The sequence below is a fragment of the Hyperolius riggenbachi genome, chromosome 5, assembly GCF_040937935.1.
Source record: "Hyperolius riggenbachi isolate aHypRig1 chromosome 5, aHypRig1.pri, whole genome shotgun sequence".
NCBI lineage: Eukaryota > Metazoa > Chordata > Amphibia > Anura > Hyperoliidae > Hyperolius > Hyperolius riggenbachi.
This window is the reverse complement of record NC_090650.1, coordinates 385112638-385139444: the sequence shown is the minus strand read 5'-3', so window position 1 is coordinate 385139444 and position 26807 is coordinate 385112638. Positions and strand designations below refer to the sequence as shown.

Genomic DNA, 26807 nt, shown 5'->3' with positions numbered 1-26807 from the left:
GTTGTGAACGCGCCCTCCGCTTATCAGAATGTACGGCCTGTGAGCCATCGGCAGCGTCCTCAGCGGGGAACAAGCGCCGAGACCCGTAAGCGGCAGATTCCACCCAGGTCTTGGCGGAATCACGCCCGTACAAAGGCGGATTCCTTATACTTATCAAGTCAAAATTTCATAAAAAGGTTTGCTTGTCTTGTAAAGCGCTTGCAAATTAAGTTACTTGCAATCCAAGGTTTTACTGTCTATTTACTGTATATATGGTGAATCATCTCATTCTGCAATCTTACACAACATTACAACATTCTGGAGATAGAATATTAATATTCTTCTGTTAAGCCGAGCATAGACCCTTATCAGTGCCTATAACTGCGCCTTCCCTCAAGCTTAAAGAGACACTGAAGCGAAAAAAAAAATATGATATAATGAATTGGTTGTGTACTATGAATAATTACTAGAAGATTTGCAGCAAAGAAAATATTCTCATACTTTTATTTTCAGGTATATAGTGTTTTTTCTAACATTGCATTATTCTATAATATGTGCAGATTACACAACACTCAGCATTCAAAATGATTCTTTCAGAGCAGTCTGTGAAGTAATGACCTCTCCTCTAGCAGAGGAAAAGTAAATAGTCCAGGAACAGTTGAGATAATAAAAGTCAGATAACAGCCCTCTCCACGACTAAATTAGTCGGAGAGCTTAATGGCTTGTTTGCATAGAAATAACAACTGGAGTTTCTCAACTCTTCCTGTACTGGAAACAATTAGACTGATGTATCTGATCTTAATGTTTTATTTCTTAGCTGTACTACACATACAAATCATAATATCATAATTGTTTTTTCGCTTCAGTGTCTCTTTAACCTCCCTGGCGGTCAATTAGAACCGCCAGGGGGCAACGCAGCACTATATATTTTTTTTTAAAGTCATGAAGCTAGCTTAGCACTAGCTACATGATAGCCGCCGAGCAGCGGCATCCCCCTACCTACTGCGATCGCAGGAAGCAGGAAATCCCGTTCAGAACGGGATTTCCTGCTGGGCTTCCCAGGTCGCCATGGCGACGGTCGTCATTGACGTCATGGACGTCGTGATGTCATGGGGAGTCCCGATCCACCCCTCAGCGCTGCCTGGCGCTGATAGGTCAGGCTGCGCAAGGGGTCTAGGGGGGGGGGGGCGGTACGGCATGGTGGATAGCGGCGAATCAGCGAGGAGCGGCGGAGATCGGGAAGTACACGCAGCTAGCAAAGTGCTAGCTGCGTGTACAGAAAAAAAATTATGCAAATCGGCCCAGCAGGGCCTGAGAAATCCTCCTGCGCGCGTAGCCCGACCTGAGGTCGGGCTTACCGCCAGGGAGGTTGACATAAAACCTGTCCTTAAAGAGAATCTGTACTGTAATATTCTTACACTAAAAAGCATACCATTCTATTCCTTATTTTCTCCTGTGCCCCTCTGTGCTGTTTCTGCCACTCTCTGCTGCAATCCTGGCTTGTAATTAACAGTTTTAGGCAGTGTGTACAAACAAACTAACCTGCTTGTGATAGGCTCACATAAACAGAGTGTGTGAGTCATACAGAGTGTGCAGGGGGCCTGCAGAGGGTGTGTATCGCTTCTATCCAATCACAAGCAGCCCTGCACATTCCACACATTCAAGCCTTAGCCCGACAGACACGACAGAGGAAAGGAGATAAGATTTATTACAGAGACAGTGCAATTAGGAAAGGCCGCAGTAAGCCAGAGCACATTAGAACAGGCATAGGAACTTATAGGATAGAAGAACTAAGGCTTAAAAATTTGTTACAGAGTCTCTTTAAGCTTCCATACCTAACATAACTGTCAGTGCCTAATACTGTCCCACCCGCCAACTACCATAATCCCCATCCAAGCAGAACATAACCTCTCCAATGCCTGCTACTATTCCCCCAAACCTGAAAGAGCCCTCAAAGTAGAACTAAAACCCCTAAAATATCCCCTTCCAAGAGAACGCCAACAATGCAGCCAAGAAGGAGACGGTTGCTTCAAAAAGATCCTGCATGGAGATGATCAGAGCTGAGGTTGCATGTATGAGTGACAGGAAATTTGGATTCTGGAAGTACAGTGGATGTTTTGATGTTCCATAGGCGCCCATGTTATTGTTGGTAATTTAGGGAAATTTGGACCCCAACACCACCTGGTAAAATCAAGCACCATGTGCACCCAAATTTCCCTCAATTACCTATGAGTGCCTATCGGCATGTAAGTCCCAGATACACGTCTGCAAACTTGGCTATGTACTGTTCCTGAAACAGTTTAGCAACTTTTTTAGTCAACAACTCCAGGACCAGGGGCAAACCCAGAATTTTCAAAGGGGGATTCCTGAATGGTCTTCCTCAGCCACGCACAATACAATATAATAATATGGTAGATCATCATGCTCAGGGGAGGACTGGCCAGGGGGGAAGGGGGGAAATTTCCCCCCAGGCTGCCTCTCATTTAATGATTTAGGGCTGGTACAGTGCCTGGTACATGTTTTTGTATAAGGCAATGTGAACCACTAGGCTGGCCGAGGGAAATCAATGCCTAATTACAGAGTAATTAGAGGGTGGGCAAGTTGGTAAATATAAACAGCATGATGCAGAGCAGAGGCTTGCCTGCAGGGTCCGTGGGAAAATATCTGTCTGATTTCGGGTGGAAATTGATTGAAAGTATCGATCTGAGATGCTGGGAAATCTCAGGATGATGTGGTCGATCCAGTGCGATAATCACAAACAATGAACGCGACGGAAACCCTGGCCGTTGTAACTCAAAATGTTTTATGTTTCCCCCCCCCCCCCCCCTATTGCCAGTGCATTATACTTTACCTGTCACGCTGTCCCTCATGTGTCCTTGCTGTATTTCCCATGTGCCTTTTGGCATATAGCACGTGGGGCACGTGTGTGATGTAATTTGGGCCCGGGCTGCCGTGAAAATGGGCCTCTAGTTTGTGGTTTCCCTCCAGGCCAAAAGGCCCCAGTCCTCCCCTGATCATGCTGGGTACACATAATGCAATTTCCCATCCTACTGACAGGATCTGACAATTATTTCCTATATGTCCGATCTCCCAATCGACAAAGGTAGCGATCAGGAGCAGTTTGGATACAGATAATAATGAGGACAGCCGGCATTGGTAATGAAGGGGAAAGTGAAGCATTCACCCAGCAGGACACAGGGCTGTGCTCATACCTGGATCTGTGCTCTGTTACGTTCCCCAGAGCTGCTCCATGCTCTATACACACGCTGCTGCTCCATGCTCTGTACACACGCTGCTGCTTTATGCTCTGTACACACACTGCTGCTCCATGCTCTGTACACACGCTGCTGCTTCATGATCTGTACACACGCTGCTGTTCCATGCTCTGTACACATGCTGCTGCTCCATCCAAAGTCAACTGTAGCAGGGAAAGAAAGGGGGCAGTGCTGGGAGCTGCAGGATACCTGCATATATTCTGGTGTTTCAACTTTTGCCTGTCCCCAGACACTGCACTGGCCCTGGTCTGAGGGGGGATTCTGGGCAGCTGTAATCCCTCCCTGCGTTTGCCTATGAGGACCCCAAAACAATGATGCCAGTTTTAATGCACCACAAGCCAGTGTACTCTAAATGAGTCATTGAGAATGGTAACAATAACAGACAGTGGTTACCATACAGTGACCTTTGCTAAGTACATTTAGCAGAGTCTGTGCATGGATCAATGGGTGTCAGTGACCTCAGATGATCAGAGACTACACGGCGATGACACCAGCGAGGACAGGGAACATCTCAGCTATGTGACTCACTGTCTGTGCCACTTGGATTGTCACTTGTGGGATTATTCAAATACACCACTAAATTACAGTCCATTTGTGCAGAGTTCAGTCTGACATTTGGCAGAAATGTGTCTTTGGGAATGAGCGATGGAAGAAATAAAGCAAAGGAGGAACACATAACATGAGTCACTTTGCCAGAGATCTGCTACTTGTTGCCACTGGACACAAAACATTCTAATTTCATTACTTAAAGGGATACTGTAGGGGGAAAATGAGTTGAAGTTACCCAGGGCTTCTAATGGTCCCCCACAGGCATCTTGTGCCCGTGCAGCCACTCACCGATGCTCCGGCCCCGCCTCCGGTTCACTTCTGGAATTTCAGACTTTAAAGTCTGAAAACCACTGCGCCTGCGTTGCCGTGTCCTCGCTACCCCTGATGTCTCCAGGAATGCACGGCGCAGGCACAGACCATACTGGGCCTGTGCAGTACGCTCCTGGTGCCATCAGCGGGAGTGAGGACACGGCAACGCAGGCGCAGTGGTTTTCAGACTTTAAAGTCTGAAATTCCAGAAGTGAACCAGAGGCGGGGCCGGAGCATTGGGGAGTGACTGCGCGGGCACAGGATGTCTGTGGGGGACCATTAGAAGCCCCGGATAACTTCAACTCATTTTCCCCTGACCCCCGTACAGTGTCCCTTTAAAGGAACACTGTGACAAAAAAAATGTCAAATTTAAAGTGCACATGTATGCATGTGTAAAAAATGTACCCTTGTTTTTTTCCGAAGTAAAATGACCTAGAGATTTTTTTCCTATATTGTTGTAACTTACAGTGGGTTGTAAAAATCTGACAGATCTGGGACTAGTCCATCTCCTCATGGGGAGTTCTCAGTATTTCCTTTAGTCTTTACTAAACACCTTTAATATTTTCCTCCAGGGAAAGGACCTATACAAATATGTTGGCCAACATCCCTACTTGTTTGCACACTATTTTGAATGGACTGAGCAACAGCCATTCACTACCAAGTCTCCCTGAAATTAAGACATCCCCCAATAGTGAGCCCTAGTAGAAATATCGAGCATGCTCTAAATATAAGCCCTACCACCAAAGTAAGCCCTAGTGGAAGTAAGGGGAAAAAGTATAGCAACTTGTGTTATTACTGGAGCCAATGATCCCGCGGGCGGGACCATGGCGCTGTCATTGGACTAATCACTGCTCTCGCTGCTATTTAGCAAGCTACTCTGCTACATTTAATGTTCTCACATGACATGCTGCAGCTCAACACAATAGCACACTGGCACACTTTCTGTCTGTGATAAACAAACTGCTCACCCTCAGCCACTCCAATCCTCCGCCGTCAGGACAGCAGTGCCACCTTCTCCCTTCTGCTGTGCAAGTCAAATGAAACACTGCTGCTCTCTCCCCCCCCCCCAACTGTCAGACTCCTCACACAGCACAACAAGCTGCTTTTCCCCAATGATGACCTCTTCACCTCGCTCTCCTCCTACTCTGATTGCATGCTATTAGTGAAAACACACACATGCTGCCCCTGTAATCTCTGCGCCTGATGCAAATGTTTCACCTTGCTTCATGAGAGAACCGGCCCTGGAAACATTCCGTATGTTTGATTTTAGAGAACCAAACCTCTGAAAGCCCGTCTTCCTAAAAATATCTAAAATAAAAGAAATAAAAAACCTGACAAAATGAATACGAAAGTACAATATTATTGTCTTTAAATGCGTCTTGTAGTTAATTCTCCTCTGCACAGGGAGTTTTAGGTTGCACAGTGGGGACATTACAGCGGGTTTATCATTCCTGACTTTCGGCTGTCTATCCGCTCACAGTTCCAGCTGAGTTCTGAGCTTGGCCCCAGACAGATCACAGAGCAATAAAACATCAAAGCATGGACGACATGTACCTGCAGCTCACAAGAAACTTTCATACAGAAAAATAAAACCAAAGAGAGCTCAGCTGCTTGAGAATGATTCTCTGTCATGTTTAATTTAAAAGCTGCAAGCAGTGTCTTTAAACTTGATTGTCCCTTCTTATTTCTGACTGTTTTTTTCATTTGGAAGACAAGACACAGAACATTTATATCGCGCTTTTCTCCTGACAGACTTAAAGTGCCAGTGCTGCAACCACTTAAAGTGGACCTGAACTCTTGCACAGGACACAAAGAAAACATAACAGAAATGCACCCTGTATGTATGTATTTAAAGAGTTTAGCCTGTGTAATTCCCCCTCATTTGTGTCCAATCACTAGTTGTAATTTGATCTCCCCCCTGTGTTGCATGACTGCCTACGGAAGATACGCCCATTTGAAAGTACAGGCTGTACACAATATGTCTGCTTCCATGAATCAGGAAGTAGAAAAACTGCAGATTTATTGCAGGATTTGTATCAGCTGTAACAAAGACATGTTTTTTCTTTAAAGGTTATTATGCTGTTGTGTATCTTTTAGAGCAGAGAGGAGGTCTGAGTTCAGGTCCGCTTTAAGACACTCTCCATGGGCAACCAGGATCATTAGGGAGCCTTGCCCAAAGACCCCGTACTGTTCTATGCACTGGAGTGAGCCGGGATTCAACCCCTTACCAGTACACTATCCAGCTGACCCCTGGTACATATATATGTAGCATTTTCATGTGCTCGCTGTAAGCAAGTCGCTGTATATTTTAGCATTTAAAGTGTACCTGAGACGAGAAGCATCTCAGGTACCATACTCACCTGGGGCATCCTTAAAGCGCATCCAAGATGAAAAACTAACCATAACAAGTAACTTGTCTATATATCTTATCTAAAGTTTAGATAGTTTACACAGCAAATCTAGCTGCAAACCGCTTCTACGGTATATGATTATTTCTTCCTGTGATACAATGAGGGCAGCCATGTTGTTTGTAAACATTACACACAGGCAAGCTTATCTGCATCTTCAGCACTCAGCCTGTGAAAAAAACCTAATTCCCCCCTCTTCCCCCCTCCTCCCCTCTGCACCTGAAATCTCTGGCTACTAATAGCTTCCCCTCCTCCTGCCCAGACTGAGCTTCCATGAGCCCTTGCTACTGTCTGAAAGTGCCTTGGCTCTCTGGAAACCTGTGGGCGAAGCTTGTTTAGTTTATATGGAATTAGAGTATTAAACAAAAACAAAAAAGTATTTGGCTTGAGGAATGCCCTATAAATAATAGGAAAGGTACACAATTATGCAATGAGTAAAAGTTAATCTTGGATACACTTTATGCCCCGTCAGGGCCGCTAATCCTTCGCCGTCTCCACGGGTGGCCGAGTCGCGCTTTGTCACGCATGTGCGGCCAGGCGCAGATGTGCACAGATGTGCATGTGCCTTGCCGTTGGCAAAGGCACGAGGTTAACATTAATCGTGGTGCCCTGAACAGAGTGGTGCAATTCATTTTTGACCCAATCGCAAATGTAGTGCCTGCCTGCTTTAGGGCCCGTTTCCATTAGCCGCCACGTGCGGCGGCTCATCCTGGTCTGTGGGTACGCAGATGAATCTAAGAGGTCGCGCCATGCACGACTATGGGATTCGCTGCTTCCCTCACAGAAAAATTCTGCAATGTCGGAGGAATTGCTAAGGCAAGCGATGCGGACGGCGGCAGCATTATCTACTATGGCAAAGTTTCCCCGCACAATTTGTTTGCAGGGAAACTCTGTGGATTCGGCCCGATTCCCGCAGCAGTGGAAACGGGGTCTTAGTCTGCCTGCATTTGTGATTGGGTTAGAAGAATGGGAGCGCATTAAATAGCATAGCAAATGCGGTGCTATGCGATCTCCTATTTGAAAAACCAGTAAACACAATTACCTTATTGCTTATCACATCTGAAAATGCTTATAAATATGTGATAATTGTGAACACAGCACACTGCAATTGCGATTTTCAGTGTGTAAGGGCCCTTGGTGACATGAACTGTTCAATTAATTGTGGAAATTGTCAGTGCTATGTAAATGCAAAATAATAAAAGGTTTTGCTGTACATAGACTGTTCATTGTGGCAGGCAGCACATACAGTTCTGATACTTGAGGTAGATTACCCTCCAAAGTTTCCTCTGAGCTGCTGTATACATGAGCAATAGTAAACAAAACAGACATCCAATAATACAGCAATAAAAGTGGTTGTTAAAAACTGGATTTTCTCACTGAGGTAATGTGCATTATTTTTATCGGTTCAATTAGATTTTATGTTATAGTTTACAGTAGCCTTGCTGTGAATAATTCCCTTCAACCATAAAACAACATAATTGGAGCTAGTAAGGGTGTCTTTCAAGTTTTTGTTCTCAAAGTAAGCCTGGTGCCTGTTGTCTCTGTGCAGGAGAAGCAGCCATTTTTTGCACTGATCCAATATCACTAATAAGCGCCTGACCTACTGGTAGAACCCGCCATAAGTAACCTGGAGGAACAAGCAATACTGTGTAAAATAAAGATGGATTTTTTTTTTCTATTTTGTGCTTTTTTTGTATCTGGTCAATAATTACAAACTCTTTTTGGGAAAAAACAGTTATTAACCCTTATGAAATACATATTAAAAGATATGAGTCCCTATGGCAAGTTTTTGTTTGATAACTGGGGGTGAGGGGGGAGCTTTAGAATGGATTAATTGTATTTATTTTTAAGTAATATGTATTCTGGCTGCTTTTTTTTAGTTTTTTTCCGGCACAAGATGGTGCTACAAACATTATCCCAGGTTACTAGGAAGTGTTTTTTACTTTTGTTATTATAAATGAAGATGGCCCCTGATCAGGATCATGTCCATCCATTCCAGGCACTTTGATAGGCCCTGGGAACACATGTTCCTCTTCACCAATTACTCCCATTTAAATCCTGACATGAATGAGTGGCGGGCACCCCAGCTACACTGGATGTAAATATACGTCCAGATGGCAATGCGCGGCTCCTATCTGGACGACAATATTTGTCTAGATAGGATTAACCAGTTAAAATAGAGAGTGTGGATTCTATGCTGCCACTGTGACAGTATGATGCAATGTTATAAATAAAGCTATAATACTGCTACTAATGTGCTCTTTATTATCTGTACTACACATACAATTCATTATCTCATAGATTTATTCTTGCTTCAGATTTGCTTTAAACATTACTTTCAACAATGTCATTTTCTTGCAAAAAAAAAAGAGAAAAAGTTAAAGCGGACCCAAACCAAACATTTTTTTTAATTCAAAATATTTAGTTGCACCACTCTGACACATACAAAGATAAATAAACACTCCTTCAAGCCTATGAGCATTTCAGTGCATGCTTTTCACCCTTCTCTTTTCATAACTAGTGTTATACAGGTGGCAGCCATTAGCAATTCCTCCTTTGCCAGACACCACCTACTCCACCAGTCTGCCGGATTCTGTCCCGGCAATATGAAAGGAAGGGAGGGGTTCCTCCATTAAATGTAAAATATTTTATATTTGTCATCATGCAGCTGAAAAAAGCCCGCTATTTATTATTATAATTTAGAAAATAGATTTTATTTCTGAAATCTTGTATTTTTAATTTGGGTCCACTTCAAAGGTTTTTTTTTCAATACAATCCTCAGAGGGAACCTACAGCTTTATCGAAAACAAAAAAATCCCCTTGAGACCAATTAAATACCAGAAGTTGCAAGATTCATAGTAAACTTCATCCCAGGGAGGCACTTAGGTGCGTTCTGCCTTTGTAATTCCGACAGTCGGTGTTAAGGGGAAAGATCCGCTTTTGCTGTAGTTTCTAGATCAATCAGTCTCAGGTTTTGCAACAATAACAGCTTCCTAATCCTTGTCACTGACAGGTTTACAGTGGTCATTTCAGTGCGATGTAGCGGCCACATTGTAACGCACAACATCAGCAATGCAAAAAGAATGCAACAATCACAGTGCGGTCTGATGGAGTACAGTATCACAACTCAATGTATGCAGTGTGTTTACAGAATAACGATCCGGTTAGCAGTACAGTGAAGCTTAGTTTTCATTGACTGTTGTGCAGATAATGTGCAGTGCCGCAATTCCATTACATTCCCGCTGTTACAGGGAATGCAATGCAACTCTCACTGTAAACCTTGCCACAATTACTTACAGCAACCTTAAAGAGACACTGAAGCGAAAAAAAAATATGATATAGTGAATTGGTTGTGTACTATGAATAATTACTAGAAGATTAGCAGCAAAGAAAATATTCTCATACTTTTATTTTCAGGTATATAGTGTTTTTTCTAACATTGCATCATTCTATATTATGTGCAGATTACACAACACTCAGCATTCAAAATGAGTCTTTCAGAGCAGTCTGTGAAGTAATGACCTCTCCTCTAGCAGAGAAAAAGTAAACAGTTCACCTACAGTTGAGATAATAAAAGTCAGATAACAGCCCTCTCCACTACTAAGACTTAGTCCGAGAGTTAATGGCTTGTTTGCATAGAGATAACAACTGGAGTTTCTTAACTCTTCCTGTACTGGAAACAATTACACTGATGTATCTGATCTTAATGTTTTATTTCTTAGCTGTACTACACATACAAATCATAATATCATAATTTTTTTTTCGCTTCAGTGTCTCTTTAAGGGGCCTTCTGATGCTCTTTCATCAGGTCTGCTGAAGTACCTGTCTTTGAATGTAATAAAATCTAAACTATTTGTTGTGCATACCTGTAAATACATGATAAGCAATGGACTATACTGTTAAAGAGAACCTGTAACAAAAAAAAAGTTCCCCAGGAGGGTACTCACCTCGGTAGGGGAAGCCTCAGGGTCCCAATAAGGCTTCTCCCTCCTGTAACTGCAGGCAATCCAGCGCTGGCTCCCCCGAAGTCTCCGGTAATCAAGGCTCGACAAGCCTGACAAGCTACATTTATTTACCTTTCCTGGCTCCAGTGGGGGCGCTGTTGCGGCTCTCAGCACAGAGATAGGAAGAAAAAGCCGATCTCCGTTGGGTCGTTCCACTACGCATCCGCAGAAGACTTGCGCCTGCGCAGTAGAGCGGCCCGACAGCAATTGGCTATTTCTGCCTATCTCCAGGCAGAGAGCCGATACTGCACCTGCACTGAAGCCGGGAAGGTAAGTATTTACATCCCGCCGTTCGGAGGGCCAGAGCGACACCACCGTGGGACACAGGAGGACGGGGGAAGCCTCAATAAGATCCGGAGGCTTCCCCCTACCGAGGTGAGTACCCCCCAGGGGAACGTTTTGTCGTTACAGGTTTTCTTTAAGTATAATGAAATCCAAAATTGTACCAGGCAAATTATTTAAGCAATCATATCAATAAGTTTTAACCACAAGTATTACCTCTGAAACTGAACTTTTCAAATTAAAAAAGCCCACTTCATAGCTGTGCTTACCTGTAGCTGCACATGCAAAAAAAAGCTTTGGATCAAATTGAGTAAGTAGCAGGTCCAATTGGCTCTTCCTACTGGCTGTCTCCTTTACGGCTCGTTTCCATGCAGCGCAGAGCCCGTGGCTCTATGCTGCGCGTCACTTTGAGGCGGTGCTTGCAATCCCATTCATTACTAAATACATACTGAATGGGATCGCAGGCTGAAGTGCCCCGAAATGCAGCAAACCATGCGCTTCGATTCAGCAGTGAATCGCCTAGCATTAATAAAAACGGCAGACAGTGCAGTCTATCTAGCACAAATGAAAGCACGCTATATGTAAATGAGTCCTTAGTCTGTCAATTTTACTGCATGCTGATTGCGAATTACCAACAAGTCTAGGCAGCTCTTAAAGTACCGAACATTTGTTTTACCAAATTCTTAAATCTTTGTTAATTGACATTTATTGAGGTATTAACCCTCAAGTCGGTCATTTACCTCACTAGTTGGTTATTAACCTCAGTAGTCGGTAATTTACCTCACAAGTCGATAATTTTACTTCTCAATGCGGTAACAGCCTTAGAGAGTTGGTGTTTGACAAGATGTTTGGAGGGGGACACATACAGGGCATGGCCTTGTGGGATAATGTGGCACTGATTACTGTGAAGGACCCCAATAGGCAGGGCCAGATTTACACTTTAGGAGCTTGTAGCCACAGAGATTCTAGGGCCCTAAACTCCAACCCTCAACACAGGCCACACCCCCAATCCCAGCTCTTATTTTCTTATATCACATACAGAGCTAATTGTACATAAACCTAGCAGCGGTGTAATTCAAAGAGTGGGCCTGCCCAGCAAAATTTGGGATAAGGCCCCCTCTACTTCCCACACCGCCCACCACACTACTCTGACTTTCACAGGAGGCACTGATTTCCACCCCAACTACGTGCCTGCGGCTGCTGGGCTGGATCTGGATGGTGAGTGACATCGCCCTCTGGCTCTACTGAAAGAGGGGACATTCGGGAAGGGAGGGAAGCCATCTCTGCCACATAAAGCGCCTGTAGGCACGCGCCTGTAGTGCCTTTATGGTAAACCCGACCCTGCCAATAGGTGAGTATGAGAAGGGTTGAGGAGCTGTGAGAGACCTTCCTCCTGTTATTTAGGTTGGTGGGAGAAACTTCAGGCATTTATTTTTCTGACACACAGACTTTTTAAACACCATAATTAATTACAGGGACTTCATTATTTTTTCCCCTTATTTTAATTTTGCTGCACACATGCTTACATGTCCTCCTTCATAAACATTCCCATATTAATCATGTTCTATACTGTACAGCTTTGCCTTATCTGCCCTCTAAACTTTACTATAGTTATTAGGGATTTACAGTTTTTCTTGGCTCACACCACATGCTAAAATTAACCCTGTTCTGGGTCTTTTGGGACAACTTAAGGTCTATGGGAAAAAGGTAAAGTTGGTAACCATGCCCGCGTATAAATACACTGTCTGTCTCGACATTTGTAGAAGCAGTGCCAGTAGCCCTTTGAATGTTGAAAGGCCGAAACATTTAAAAGCATTAAGCAAGATTCATTAGAAACAGCTGTGCCCACAGTCTATTTATAACGCGGTTTATATTGTAATCTTATTTAACTTGCAGTACTTACAAGAGAGAGAAAAAAAACTACCCGAGCCTATTTCTGATAAGCCGTAATGGCCTTTTTAATCTTTGCCTGTCAAAATAATGTGGAAGATGGTTTTACTTAAGGGTTTTCGATCTGGAACGCGATGCATAAATCCCTCGACCTTCTGAAAATTGGCAGGCAGAGTCGGGCAATGGAATACTTCTTTTCAAAAAATCTTTAAAACACCTCAGGTCTGTACTTAGCTGGATTCAAAAAAGTCAGCCTGTGCCTTTTCCAGCTGTTTAATTGTGCTCGCTAAACGCTTGCCAAGAATGGCTCTTGGCGTTATGAGTGTAATTTCTAGCGGGGTGGTGTTGTTGAGCTACGCTTTATGTTCCTGTTGTACGCTTCGACGTTTTGGGCTGAGAGTTCTTATGCCCGGCGATAAAAATGGCTTTTCTGTGCATTCAGTTGTTTCCAGTTTTCAATTACCATTTTCAGCGCGCTGGTATTTGTCTAACACTTTGTTTGAAATCAGAGGGATTTGATCAACAGCAAAAAAGAAAATGGCAAAAAAATGCATTACAGGTGTGCTCATAGACTTATATAGCCTGGCAGAATTTGTCAGAGGTGTATCGTACTTTAGAGTGAACCTGTAAGGAAAAAAAAAGGCCCCTATGGGTACTTACTTTGGGAGGGGGAAGCATCTGGATCCGAAAGAGGCTTCCCCCATCCTGCTCTGCCACAGGGATCCAGCACTGGCAGCCCCCGAAAATTCAAAGGCGCAGTAGTCATCTGGCTTCAGACTCATAACAAGCCTGTGACGCGCCTCACACAGGTGCACTTGCGGCTTTCTGTTCAGGCTCCGGCGGAAATATCCTAGCCCGATTGGGTCGGCTATACTGCGCAGGTACGAGGTGTCTGCCCCTGTGCAGTAGAGGGGATCAGATTGGGCTTGGATATTTCTGCTAGAGCACACTGTAAAGCCGCTACTGCGAGGCACGTCACAGGATTGTTACGGATGCTGAGAGTTTGGGGGTCTCTGCGCTGGAGGCTTCCACCTTCCAAGGTAAGTACCCCCTAATGGCACTTTTTTCAATACAGGTGTACTTTAAATGACCACTATGGCAATAGCCCTCCCCGGCAACTAATAACCCTTCCCCAGAGGCAACTAATAACTCTCCCAGGGACACTAATAACCCTCCACCGGGCACCTAAAAACCCTGTCCCCTGGGCAATTATTAACCCGCCCCCAGGCAACTAATAACCCTCCTCCAAGGCAACTAATTACTCTCCCCCTGGGCAACTAATAACTCTCCCCCGGGCAAATAATAACCCTTCCCCGGCAACTAATAACTCTCCCTCCGGGGAAACTAATAACCCTCCACCACGCAACTAATAACCCTGTCCCCTGGGCAATTATTAACCCGCCCCCAGGCAACTAATAACCCTCCTCCAAGGCAACTAATTACTCTCCCCCTGGGCAACTAATAACTCTCCCCCGGGCAACTAATAACCCTTCCCCGGCAACTAATAACTCTCCCTCCGGGGAAACTAATAACCCTCCACCACGCAACTAATAACCCTGTCCCCTGGGCAATTATTAACCCTCCCCCGGGCAACTAATAACCCTCCTCCAAGGCAACTAATTACTCTCCCCCTGGGCAACTAATATCCCTTCCCTGGCAACTAATAACCCTCCCCCCGGGGCATCTAATAACCCTCCACCGGGCAACTAATAACCCTGTTCCCTGGGCAATTATTAATCCTCCCCCCGGCAACTAATAACCCTCCTCCAAGGCAACTAATTACTCTCCCCCTGAGCAACTAATAACCGCCCCCCTGGGCAACTAATAACCGCCCCCCGGGCAACTAATACCAGTCTCCCCGGGCATCTAATCACCCTTCCCCCTTGCAAGTAATAACTGTCCTCCTCGGGCAACTAATAATCTTCCACCAGGCATCTAATAACCCCCCTCCCTAGCTGCGACAAAAAATTGTGGTCCGCTATGGGAACTGCGGCTACTGATAACTAATGCTTTGGCCCGCCATTGGTTGCTGCAGTTCCCATAGCAGGCGCCCATTTTTGGTTGTTCTACAATTAGCTGCTCCGATGCTAGTAGTGGTCTGTTGTAGCAGGTTATTATTGGGAGCAGTTCTTCGCGATTTCCAGACTTTTCCCTTTTCTTCAGCTTTGAGCAGTAGATCAGGACAGGGTACTGCGTTCTACCATAACAAACCAGCAGTGAAATGTAAAAGTAATCAAGTATGTAACACTTTTGAAATATTAATACCTCCAGTGAAAAACACAGTTTTACATCCAGTTATTCCAAATGTTAATTATTTCGCCATGTGCTTATCATTTTTTTCAGGTACGAAAAGCCTGTGTGTTTTTTTTTAACAAGGACTGTAATTGTAATATGTGGGTGGCTCATTATTAAAAGCACATGCCGCAAAGTTATAAATAGGAAAATAGCAGCCTTGCGGTCTCAGATTCTCACCAGCAAAAGCGCAATTCACAGCTGTAAACCCGGCTTTATGTACAGGGCGTGTGTGGAGTCATCTCAGCTCCCAGGACTTTGCTGTGGGAAGGTGCCGGCTAGTCACCAGAAAGCCTTTCTCTTTTAGTATTTAAGGTATAATCCCAGTTTGAGCTTTTTTTAAACATGCATTTATAGCACCTCATTTTAAATTAATTGTGCCCCGGAAATCGTTGTAAATCCGGAAGAAAGAATGTGGTTTTCCCGAAATAACAAAGGAAAATGTGTTGCAGTAGTTCACACATCCATCCTGAAAATTGCAGCTTCCCGCTTACTCCCTCTCCCGGCCAATCTGCAGCTACGACAGGCTACAGGTTAGCATGGAGGTGGGGCTTCAGCTGGCAAAGCAATCACTCTCCGCCCCCTACATATCCATGTGACTGAAGGCTGGGTGTGAGCAAGCTGCTGTCAATCACTGAAGATCTATGCACTGGTGCACTGGCGCGTCAGGTATTTTCTGTCTTTCTATGCAAAAAAATAAATAACTACATTTTTTTCCATCAGATTTCAATTAGAGCCAATGCAAAATGATAAGCAATCTCAACAGATCGACCTAGATTTTCCAACATGTCAGATCGATCAAAATCGGCCAAAAATCGATTGGTCAATCGATTTGCAATCGATCGATCGGCCAAAAATCGGCTGAGTGTATGGGCCCCTTTAGACAAGCTCACCGTATTGTATAAAGGTAATCAGGTGTCACGTTTATTTTTCTATGTAGACTAGAGTCCCACTTTAATTTACAAATGCTTATGCAGAGATGAGATTAACATTTTGGTTTATCAGTCAACTGCATTTTTAAACTTGTTTTATGTGTATCACCTCCTATATACAGTGAGGGGAAGAAGTATTTGATCCCCTGCTGACTTTGCTCATTTTCCCTCTGACCAATAAATGACCAGTCTATTCTTGTAGTGGTAGGTAGTTTATTGTAGCTCTGAGGTACAGAGTACTAACAACCTTCAAAAACCCAGTGTGCTAAAGTGCTCTCTTGAGCAGGAGAAACATGCGAGCTCTGCAGGTTTTGAGTCCTTCACAGTGTAGTGTAGTGACTATAGACCCAGCTGCCCTAAGTTCCCCCTGTGTAGTTGTGGGCTGCATCGTCGCTATTCTCATGATCATTGTCACTCCATGAGGTGAGATTGTGCATGGAGCCCCAGACCGAGGTAGATTGACAGTTACTTTGTGTTTCTTCCATTTGTGAATTATTGTGCAGACTGTCACTGTCTCACCAAGCTGATTGGTGCAAGTCTTGTAGCCCAGTCCAGCATTGTGCAGGTCTACAGTCTTGTCCTCACCATACTTGGACAGCTCTTGGTGCCTAGTTTGGAATATAATGAATTGCTTCTGTTGACAGTTGTCTTTTACACATCTCATGTAAAAAGGTGTGAGAAGGAGCATTCCCTTACAGACTGCACTCCTAACCTTAGCTCCTTACCTGAGTACAGTGAAGACAACTGGGATCCTAAAATCTTGCTGGTTGATAGGGGATCAAATACTAATTTTGCTTATTAAAATACTAAAACACACTGGTGGAGGTGCCCTTGATGATATGATACTACTAGATGTTGTATATATGAGAGCTTAGTTTCTTACCTTCTCGAGAGGTTTTCTAGTCACAAGGACCTTTAGTCCTCACAACTAATCCAGGATAGCGACCGACCAGGGACACTGAGCGGGGACGGTTATATTCCTGCAGGCTTAGCCAGTGGTTGTAAATCTTGCAACCCACCCTTGTGAGTATGATACTTATACATGGTTGCCTACATCCCTTTGTCTAACGATACTGCACCATTGGGCTCCTGGTCTCTCTCATTTCGCAGAGATTTGGAGGTTACGGGTAACCATTAAGGATCGAGACTTTTTCTACTTATTACAGTGCTCGTCAAACTCTACTTGTTGGTGCTGGGTCTTTGAAGGATGTTGCTTATTGTTGTTGTTGTTGTTATGTCTCTCACAGCTAAAAAAAAAACCAAAAGTTTGTTTTCTTAAAACAGAAAGTATTTGTGATAATTCAGGATTAATTGAGCTCTGAGATGTCTCCCTGCGCATCACTGCTGAATATATGCAAATTATCCATATTTCAACAGTGATGCACTGTGAGACATCTCGGAACTCACTCCAACCTGAATTATCGCAAATACTTTCTGTTTTAAGAAAGCCAACTTTTGTTTTCCATAGCATTTTAGTAAGGGGGCGTTTAGGTCCATTATAGCCTCTTACACAATCCTAGGAGTTCTGGTTCACAGGCCCGCCATCAGGGGGGGACATCCGTGACTCCCGTCACGGGCCCCGGCCCTGCAGGGGGGCCCCATCCCCGCCGCGGCCCTGCCGGGTGCCGCCCGGCCGCCGCTCAACCCCCCCTGACCGCTTCTCCCTCCCTCTCCCTCCATCCCTCTAGCCGCCGCCGCCGCCTCCGCCGCCTCCGCCTAGTCAGACCCCGATCAGGCGGCGACAATAGTGCGGGCGCTAGGACCCAGCGCCCGCACTGATATGCGGAAGTGACGTCACTTCCGCATATAGAGCGGGTGCGTCCAGCGCCCGCTCTGGTCGGGTCGCCGCTGATCTTGAGGTCTGACGCTGGGCAGCACTCACTGGCAAGGTAGGGGAGGCAGCGGCGGCAGCGACGACGACGGCGGCGGCTCCCTGTCACTCGCTCACTAGCTAAAGGGCCTCCCTGTCACTCACTCCCTAAAGGGCCTCCCTGTCACTCACTCCCTAAAGGGCCTCCCTGTCACTCACCCACTACTTAAAGGGCCTCCCTGTCACTCACTCCCTAAAGGGCCTCCCTGTCACTCACCCACTACTTAAAGGGCCTCCCTGTCACTCACCCACTACTTAAAGGGCCTCCCTGTCACTCACTCCCTAAAGGGCCTCCCTGCCACTCACTCACTACTTAAAGGGCCTCCTTGTCACTCACTCACTACTTGAAGGGCCTCCCTGTCACTCACTCACTACCTAAAGGGCCTCCCTGTCACTCACTCACTACCTAAAGGGCCTCCCTGTCACTCACTCACTCCCTAAAGGGCCTCCCTGTCACTCACTCACTCCCTAAAGGGCCTCCCTGTCACTCACTTCCTAAAGGGCCTCCCTGTCACTCACTCACTAGCTAAAGGGCCTCCCTGTCACTCACTCACTACTTAAAGGGCCTCCCTGTCACTCACTCACTACTTGAAGGGCCTCCCTGTCACTCACTCACTACCTAAAGGGCCTCCCTGTCACTCACTACCTAAAGGGCCTCCCTGTCACTCACTCACTCCCTAAAGGGCCTCCCTGTCACTCACTCACTCCCTAAAGGGCCTCCCTGTCACTCACTCACTACCTAAAGGGCCTCCCTGTCACTCACTACCTAAAGGGCCTCCCTGTCACTCACTACCTAAAGGGCCTCCCTGTCACTCACTCCCTAAAGGGCCTCCCTGTCACTCACTCACTACCTAAAGGGCCTCCCTGTCACTCACTCACTCCCTAAAGGGCCTCCCTGTCACTCACTCACTCCCTAAAGGGCCTCCCTGTCACTCACTCCCTAAAGGGCCTCCCTGTCACTCACTCACTAGCTAAAGGGCCTCCCTGTCACTCACTCACTACCTAAAGGGCCTCCCTGTCACTCACTCACTACTTAAAGGGCCTCCCTGTCACTCACTCACTCACTCCCTAAAGGGCCTCCCTGTCACTCACTCACTAGCTAAAGGGCCTCCCTGTCACTCACTCACTACCTAAAGGGCCTCCCTGTCACTCACTCACTACCTAAAGGGCCTCCCTGTCACTCACTCACTCCCTAAAGGGCCTCCCTGTCACTCACTCACTCCCTAAAGGGCCTCCCTGTCACTCACTTCCTAAAGGGCCTCCCTGTCACTCACTCACTAGCTAAAGGGCCTCCCTGTCACTCACTCACTACTTAAAGGGCCTCCCTGTCACTCACTCACTACTTGAAGGGCCTCCCTGTCACTCACTCACTACCTAAAGGGCCTCCCTGTCACTCACTACCTAAAGGGCCTCCCTGTCACTCACTCACTCCCTAAAGGGCCTCCCTGTCACTCACTCACTACCTAAAGGGCCTCCCTGTCACTCACTACCTAAAGGGCCTCCCTGTCACTCACTCCCTAAAGGGCCTCCCTGTCACTCACTCACTCCCTAAAGGGCCTCCCTGTCACTCACTCACTACCTAAAGGGCCTCCCTGTCACTCACTCACTCCCTAAAGGGCCTCCCTGTCACTCACTCCCTAAAGGGCCTCCCTGTCACTCACTCACTAGCTAAAGGGCCTCCCTGTCACTCACTCACTACCTAAAGGGCCTCCCTGTCACTCACTCACTACTTAAAGGGCCTCCCTGTCACTCACTCACTCCCTAAAGGGCCTCCCTGTCACTCACTCACTAGCTAAAGGGCCTCCCTGTCACTCACTCACTACTTAAAGGGCCTCCCTGTCACTCACTCACTACTTGAAGGGCCTCCCTGTCACTCACTCACTACCTAAAGGGCCTCCCTGTCACTCACTCCCTAAAGGGCCTCCCTGTCACTCACTCACTCCCTAAAGGGCCTCCCTGTCACTCACTCACTCCCTAAAGGGCCTCCCTGTCACTCACTCACTAGCTAAAGGGCCTCCCTGTCACTCACTCACTAGCTAAAGGGCCTCCCTGTCACTCACTCACTAGCTAAAGGGGCTCCCTGTCACTCACTCACTACCTAAAGGGGCTCCCTGTCACTCACTCACTACCTAAAAGGGCTCCCTGTCACTCACTGCCTAAAGGGCTCCATGTCACTCACTACCTAACCTGGGGGTCCCTGTCAGAATCCAGGTGAGAGGTGTCTACCATAATAAGGGGGCATTCTGCCTATTTATGTGAAATGCTGTCTATTTATGTGCCTCATGACTGCTGAATTTGTCTTGTTGGGGGCCTAATGATTGAATTTTTACTTGTTGGGGGCCTCATGATTTGTTGGGAGCCTCAAGATTGCTGAATTTGTCTTGTTGTGGGCCTCATGATTTGTTGGGGGCCTCATGATTGCTGAATTTGTCTTGTTGGGGGTCTCACGAATGCTGAATTTGTCTTGTTGGGGGCCTCATGATTGCTGAATTTGTCTTGTTGGGGGCTTCATGATTGCTGAATTTGTCTTGTTGGGGGCCTCATGATTGCTGAATTTGTCTTGTTGGGGGCCTCATGGTTTGTTGGGGGCCTCATGATTGCTAACTGCGAGACTATGGGAAAATCTGAATCATTACCATATGAGACAATAGCATTAAACCTACTTTTTTAGCTTTTTTAAACAGAAAATAAAACTGGGAGGTTCTAAAAAAATGATGGAGCACTTCCTCCTTCCGGCTTGAAGGAGGAAGTGCTCGATATCGAGGCTTGCAACGCGTCCATTCAGACACTTGCACCTCGTTGAAACGCTGGGTGGAGATCGGCGTTCTGGGTAATTAACCCCGCCGCATCTAGCCGCTCAGCTGTGGCAATTAGAGCTAACTTGAATCACGAGTATCCACCGTGGTTATTCGTGATTAATTTGTGGACAGCAAGCCTCCAACTAGCTCTGCCAACATGTAATGGCTACACACATTTCTCAGTTTGTGGGAGGGGGGGGGGCCCGGACTGATGATTTGTGAGGGGCCCCAAAATTTCTGATGGCGGCCCTGCTGGTTCATCATGAGCTTGCTGGGTACTCTGTACCTCACAGCTTCAATAAACTTACCATTACAGACTGGTTATTTCTTGTCAGAGAGCAAACAAGCATAATCAGCAGGAGATCTTAACCTCACTGTATGAACTGTATACATTGAAATATATATTATGTTTTGAGTAGAATCATGAGGCTCTGTGGGAATTCAGTAGACAGGCGAGGTCAGGCTATGTTTTCTGGTCACTAAGAAGAATGAGATTCATGGATACACTGAGACGTGATTCAGCAACGTCAATGCCAATTACGCAATGATGTGACTTACAGGGGGTCCTCGCCTTGTGTGTGGAGTGGTTAGAGGAGCAATCACAGCAACACATGGGTGCAGGAGATTTCCAGGGAAGCCCATGTACTAACTATAGAGTATTTTATAGCCCTTTGTCATTAACTCACTCTGGCCAGGGACAACATACTGTCACTGAGAGGACACACAGAGCTCTGAATAGGCAGTTCATTATTTGCGGTGTGAAAAGACGTAACATAGATTGTGGGGCTTTCTGAATGTTACATGTAAAACTAGTGCTGCAAACGTTAGGGTGGAATTCCATTATTCTGAAAGTGAGTCTGAAGCAAATTAAAAAAACAAAAAAACAACCGGTGCTCACCTAAGGAGAGGGAAGGCTCTGGATGCCATAGAGCCTTCCCCTTCCACTCCCGGTCCTGTCGTTCCAGCGCTGGCTCCCCCGTTCAAATCCCCCACCCCAGGTGGCTTTGGCAGTCATCAGGAATATGCATGCTCGTACATGCGCAGTACAGATCGGCCCATCTTCAGGAGCACTCGGGCTCCTGAAGACTTCAGAAACCTCTCGCAGGGGCAGAGAGCAGTCTCCGACCCATTAGTCGGAGACTGCTAACGGGGGAGCCAGCAGTGGGACATGGAGACCCAGAGCCTTCCCTCTCCTTAGGTGAGTATCTGTTTTTTTTTTAAATTACGCTTCAGACTCCCTTTGAAGAGGAACTTTACTGCATATGTTACGGCCAGATCCCAAAGTTTGGCCACTTCGGGTTCTGGCCGGTCAAAACTAGAAGCGGCCATCTCGCTGCGGCCAATGCGCGAAATGAATTGAATCCTGGTGTCTCCGTTCCTGTCCCCTGGATCTGGCTCCTTCCCCTGCCCCCCTCCTGTTGGTTTCTGGCAGCTGTAGACACACGCAGTGCAGCCAGAGTCGTTTGTCGCGGCAGGGAAGCAGAGCAGAAATGCTGCAGACATTGCTTCTGCAGCACCCACTCTGCGGGAACAAACGGCATGAGTTCCTGCTTTCCTGCCACGCAACGAATGACTCTGACTGCATTGCGTGTGTCCCCGGCTGCCAGAAGCCAATAGGAGCCAGAGCAGGGGAGGGGGGCGAGGAACAGAGCCACTGGGATTCAATTCATTTCGCACATTGACCGCAGCGAGTTGGCCACTTCTAGTTTTGACTTTTGACCAGCCAGAACCTGAAGTGGCCAGGGTTCGGGTTCTGGCCGTAACACATATAGCATCTGCACGTGTATGGTCATGCCTGCGCAGTAATCCGGAGGTGTTCGTCCTTGAGCAGTTTTATGCTACTGCCCAGGCGTGGTCGTGCTCACACGGGTGCAGCACAGCCATGCTCATGCACGAAGAGAAACGCAGATGCAATCTTTTTCAAGAGGGTCCCGGGCAGTGGTGGTGGTCTGGAGGAGGACACGGGAAGCCTCTGGAGGATCCAGAGGCTTCTTCCATCTTTTTCAAGTAGTATCTGTTTTTTTGTTTTTTTTGTTTTTTTCATTTTTTGCCACTCAGGTTTACTTTAACAAAAATTACATTCCTATGTTCTTCGATACAGTGGAATAGCCAGTAAGTGGATTTTTATGTGTCTGGCTCTAAAGCAACCAAGATTATAATAAGAAGTATACAGTATAGTAGGCTATTCGAACTGGTGTCAGGTACCACCTTATTTATACCTTATAGTTAGTTTCCATTGCATTAGAGTAAATTGAGTTTCTGGGAATTTATTTCCAAATTGGCGATAGTTTCTCCTCTAACTTTGTTCCTAAGTCTGATTCCCACTTTGTTATACTGTATGTTGTGGAAGAAAGAAGTTTTGAATTAGGATGATACCATTTATTGACTAACGTAGAAGAAAAGGAGTAAGCTTTTTGGCTATGAAGCCTTCCTCAGACTTCGATTCCTGTATCCAGGTAATACATGGTATCATCCTGAAACTTCTTGCTTTTACTGATGGCTAACTCTACTGCTACTATTATATGTTGTAGTTAAAGGGACACTATCGATTAACATGTTTTTTTCCAATTGAGATAGGAAATGTTTGGAAAGTGCTGCTAAGTACTGGTGTATACATTTCATTGCTTATCTATTTGATTACTGTTATCTAATTCCTTTCACATTTTTCTGACGGCAGTCTGCTGAAATTCTGACGGCACTCTGCTGAAATTCTGACGGCAGGCTCAGCCATGAGGGGAGGGGGAAAATTCCCTCACAGTGTGTCTGTTATCTCTGTGTGCAGAGATATCAGTCAGAGACAGGCAGAGCTTTCTCTCACAGAGAGCAGAGGAAATGTATCTTAAGTGCAACATAAACATTTGTAATACTGTAGTGTGTGAAACCTGATACCTGTTTTCAAATAATCTGCTTCAATATTACACTGTTATTAGCATGTCAGACTGCAAAGATTCATACAGATTAACCTCCCTGGCGGTACGGGAGGGGTTTTTTTCACCTTTTTTTTTTTTTTTTTAGCATGTAGCTAGCCTAGCGCTAGCTACATGCTTCCCCCCTCCCTGCGGCATCCCCCCGTATCTTCCGATCGCTGCCGGCGCCGCTTGCCCATAAGGAAATCCCGTTCTGAACGGGATTTCCTTGAGGGCTTCCCTCATCGCCATGGCGACGAACGGAGTGACGTCATCGACGTCGTGACGTCACAGGGAGTCCCGATCCACCCCATAGCGCAGCCTGGCGGCGATTGGCCAGGCTGCGCAAGGGGTATGCGCAGGTAGCAGCGCAGCGGGCGGCGGCGATCAGACCAAACACGCAGCTAGCAAGGTGCTAGCTGCGTGTTTGAAAAAAAAATTATGTAAATCGGCCCAGCAGGGCCTGAGCGGCACCCTCCAGCGGCTTAACCCGTGTCACCTCTGTAAATGAGACATTCCAAACGTAGCTAAAACCTACACACAATAAATTACAGCTTTTGCCTCTGATATTTAACATGAAAAGTAGGAAAATGTTAACACAGCTACTTAGATATTATTTGTACATTGTCATTTTAAAACACTTGGCCATTGATAGTATTCCTTTAAGTGACTTTTTTGGAATACCCTGAGGATAAGTAGACAGTAGTGATCATGCCTGCTAGTAAAGGGTTTTCATGTAGAAAGAAATAGTGTAGCACTCCTCAAGAAGCTAGTCAGGCTTTCATGGCATTTGTTTTTGAAGCATGTGAAAGTGAACCCAAACTGGTTATGTAGGTGGAGGTAAGCTTCTGGATAGTCCATAGGTTTCCCATCTCTTCCTCGACCCCACCATTGCAACGCATGGACCCTCTGAACAAAAGAGCTTGTCAGATATGTTCTCATGGCCACCCACCCCACCTTGAATGAGCACAACCGTACTACACTTGCAAGAGTACAACCGAGCCTGTGCAACAAGCTGATGCCGCTCCATTATTAACAGCTTTTTGCTTCTGCTCAGATGTTGCTGTACTCACACAGGTGGAGTATGGCCACACTTGTGCACAAAGGGGAGCACAAACGCAAACTAAGAGATGGTCCCAGCCAGCCGTGGTGGGGTCAAGAAGGACACGAGAAGCCTCTGGACCGTCCAGAGGTTTCCCTCTACCTAGGTAATTTTTTTTTCTTGGGCTGGCTCAGGTTTGCTTATACAATCCTAGTGGTTTGGGTCACCCTGAGCTGCTTGGTTACTCGGTTGTACTGGTCCAAGCCCCATCCGATATAGCCATATCAATCCCTGTACTGATGAGGACCAAAAGTCCAAAACAGGCTGTCTACATGTGGGGTCGATGTGACTGTGTAATATTTAAAGCAATAGGCTTGCTATACACCAGCGGTTCTGGACGGTTGCCTGGCTTACAGGGGCGAAAAAAGAGATCATTTGCATATTCAGTAGTGGTGCATTGTGGGTAACCACAAATGTTCATTCATAGCTGAATTATTGCAAGTTTCCTTCTATTTTTTTAAGAAGGCAAATTTCACCAAACATTGCTTAAAGTAAGGTGAAACCCAAATTTCATCTATGGTGAAACTACTAATAGCTAAAAGCAATATGAACTACAACATATGAATTACTGGATGGGTTAATACTCAAACTTTTCACTTCACTTAGCTGCTAAAAGAAAAGATTGCCATTGTAGTCTAAAATGAGCAGATTAGAAGAATTCACTAAGACATGGCAGCCCTGGTGATCCTGCACCAAATCGCTTGGCCTGCGTTCTTGCACTTTATCCCTCTGATCTCACCCCACATAGACTGAACAAAATGTAACCACGCTAATGTGTTTCCTACCCTCCATTATAATTAATTATTATAAGCCATAATTAAAAAATGTTTTCCTAGTGCATTTCAATGAGTTGAATGTCCGTGACTTTTCATGTAATTATCAAAGTTTTACCTATTGTTTTTTCTTATTTTTCTGTAAAAGTGTGCTAAGCTCTTGTAAACAGTGCAGAAAGTTTTCTGATGTATCCAGGAGGAGCAGAGAACTTTTCTCTCCTTTATTTGCTCTGTAATGACTTAATTACAAGTAAATCTGATAATTTGTCCTGCAGTCAGCAATGTTATCAGTTAGCTTCTGTAAAATGTAACTATAGGCTCGTACACACGTCTGATCAAAGGCAACGACGGGTCCGTCGTCACCTCCCGCTTGGCGGGTTTCCAGCAGACAGTACAGCGTGTGTACAGTCTGTCGGTGGACTGATCGCTCAGAAACAGCCTTATCAGTCCACCGACAGACTGTAGACACGCTGTATTGTCTGCTGAAAACACGCCCAGCGGGAGGTGACGACGGACCCGTTATTGCCTTTGATCAGACGTGTGTACGAGCCTTATGCCTTCAAATGACAGCAGACCAGTCTAGGGGCTGTTTTACACTACATATGATTCCGATTTTGATGCAATTTTACATGCGATTCCGATTTTTGAGGCTATTAAAAAAAAAAAAAAAACCTCCAATTTAAAGTGAGAAAAGCTGGCTAAGTGCTGAATATTCATTGAAGTTGATGCAAAACCTTGCGCTAAGGTGCAGTGCAGAAAAGTAGGGCAGGTTGTATCTTTTTTTGCACGCTCTGCAGTATCGAGATGCCTCCTGAAAATGCAGCGGCCCCATAGAAAAGCACTACATAATTTTTCGCATTGCGGCAAAATGCTGCTGAACCGCACAGGTGTGATTCCTCCTTAAATTAAACCTCTCTAATACTTTTTTTGTGTGAATGTCTACGGGTTCTATAAATTGTCAGTTTTGTGACTGTGCTTCTTTTCTCTCACAGAAAGACATTGGAAACATGGATCTGGTAATGGAGAGTGATATAGGCACATTTAGGCCACTCGGTATCCGCTTCTCTGGGAAGTCAGATGCCCGGGACATCATGCTGGAAGTTATGCAGCTGCTGGCACCCATTAATGTAACCAAACTGTACGACGAGGCCGACGGAACAGACATTAGCTTCTGGATGCAGGCGGGGGTTCCAGGTGAGCAGTACAGTACAATGCCACACAGTACTATGCAAGCATTTCTCTTATCTCTTATACAGCGCAAACATCAAACCACCATGTGAACAGCCAAATGTTTTCAGTTTGTTGTAGTAAAACATGATATTTTGATTGTGATTAGTTACTGTTATTTGTACAGATGAAGGATGGTTCTTTTCTTATCTCACCTTACTTTCACCAGTTTTATAGATAAGGGCCCATATGCAATTACATTTTTCACCTA

At 45.7% G+C, this 26807-nt stretch overlaps 1 protein-coding gene across 3 annotated transcripts in view; it reads left to right on the top strand.

The window, feature by feature from the left end:
* The window catches only part of CPQ (carboxypeptidase Q), a 576560-nt gene that overhangs the window by 483739 nt on the left and 66014 nt on the right, over nt 1-26807 (top strand). For all 3 annotated transcript variants that reach the window (XM_068237698.1, XM_068237697.1, XM_068237696.1), the window contains exon 7: nt 26362-26563. In XM_068237698.1, coding sequence (XP_068093799.1) covers nt 26362-26563 — 202 coding nt within the window. The remainder of the gene's footprint in view (nt 1-26361; nt 26564-26807) is intronic.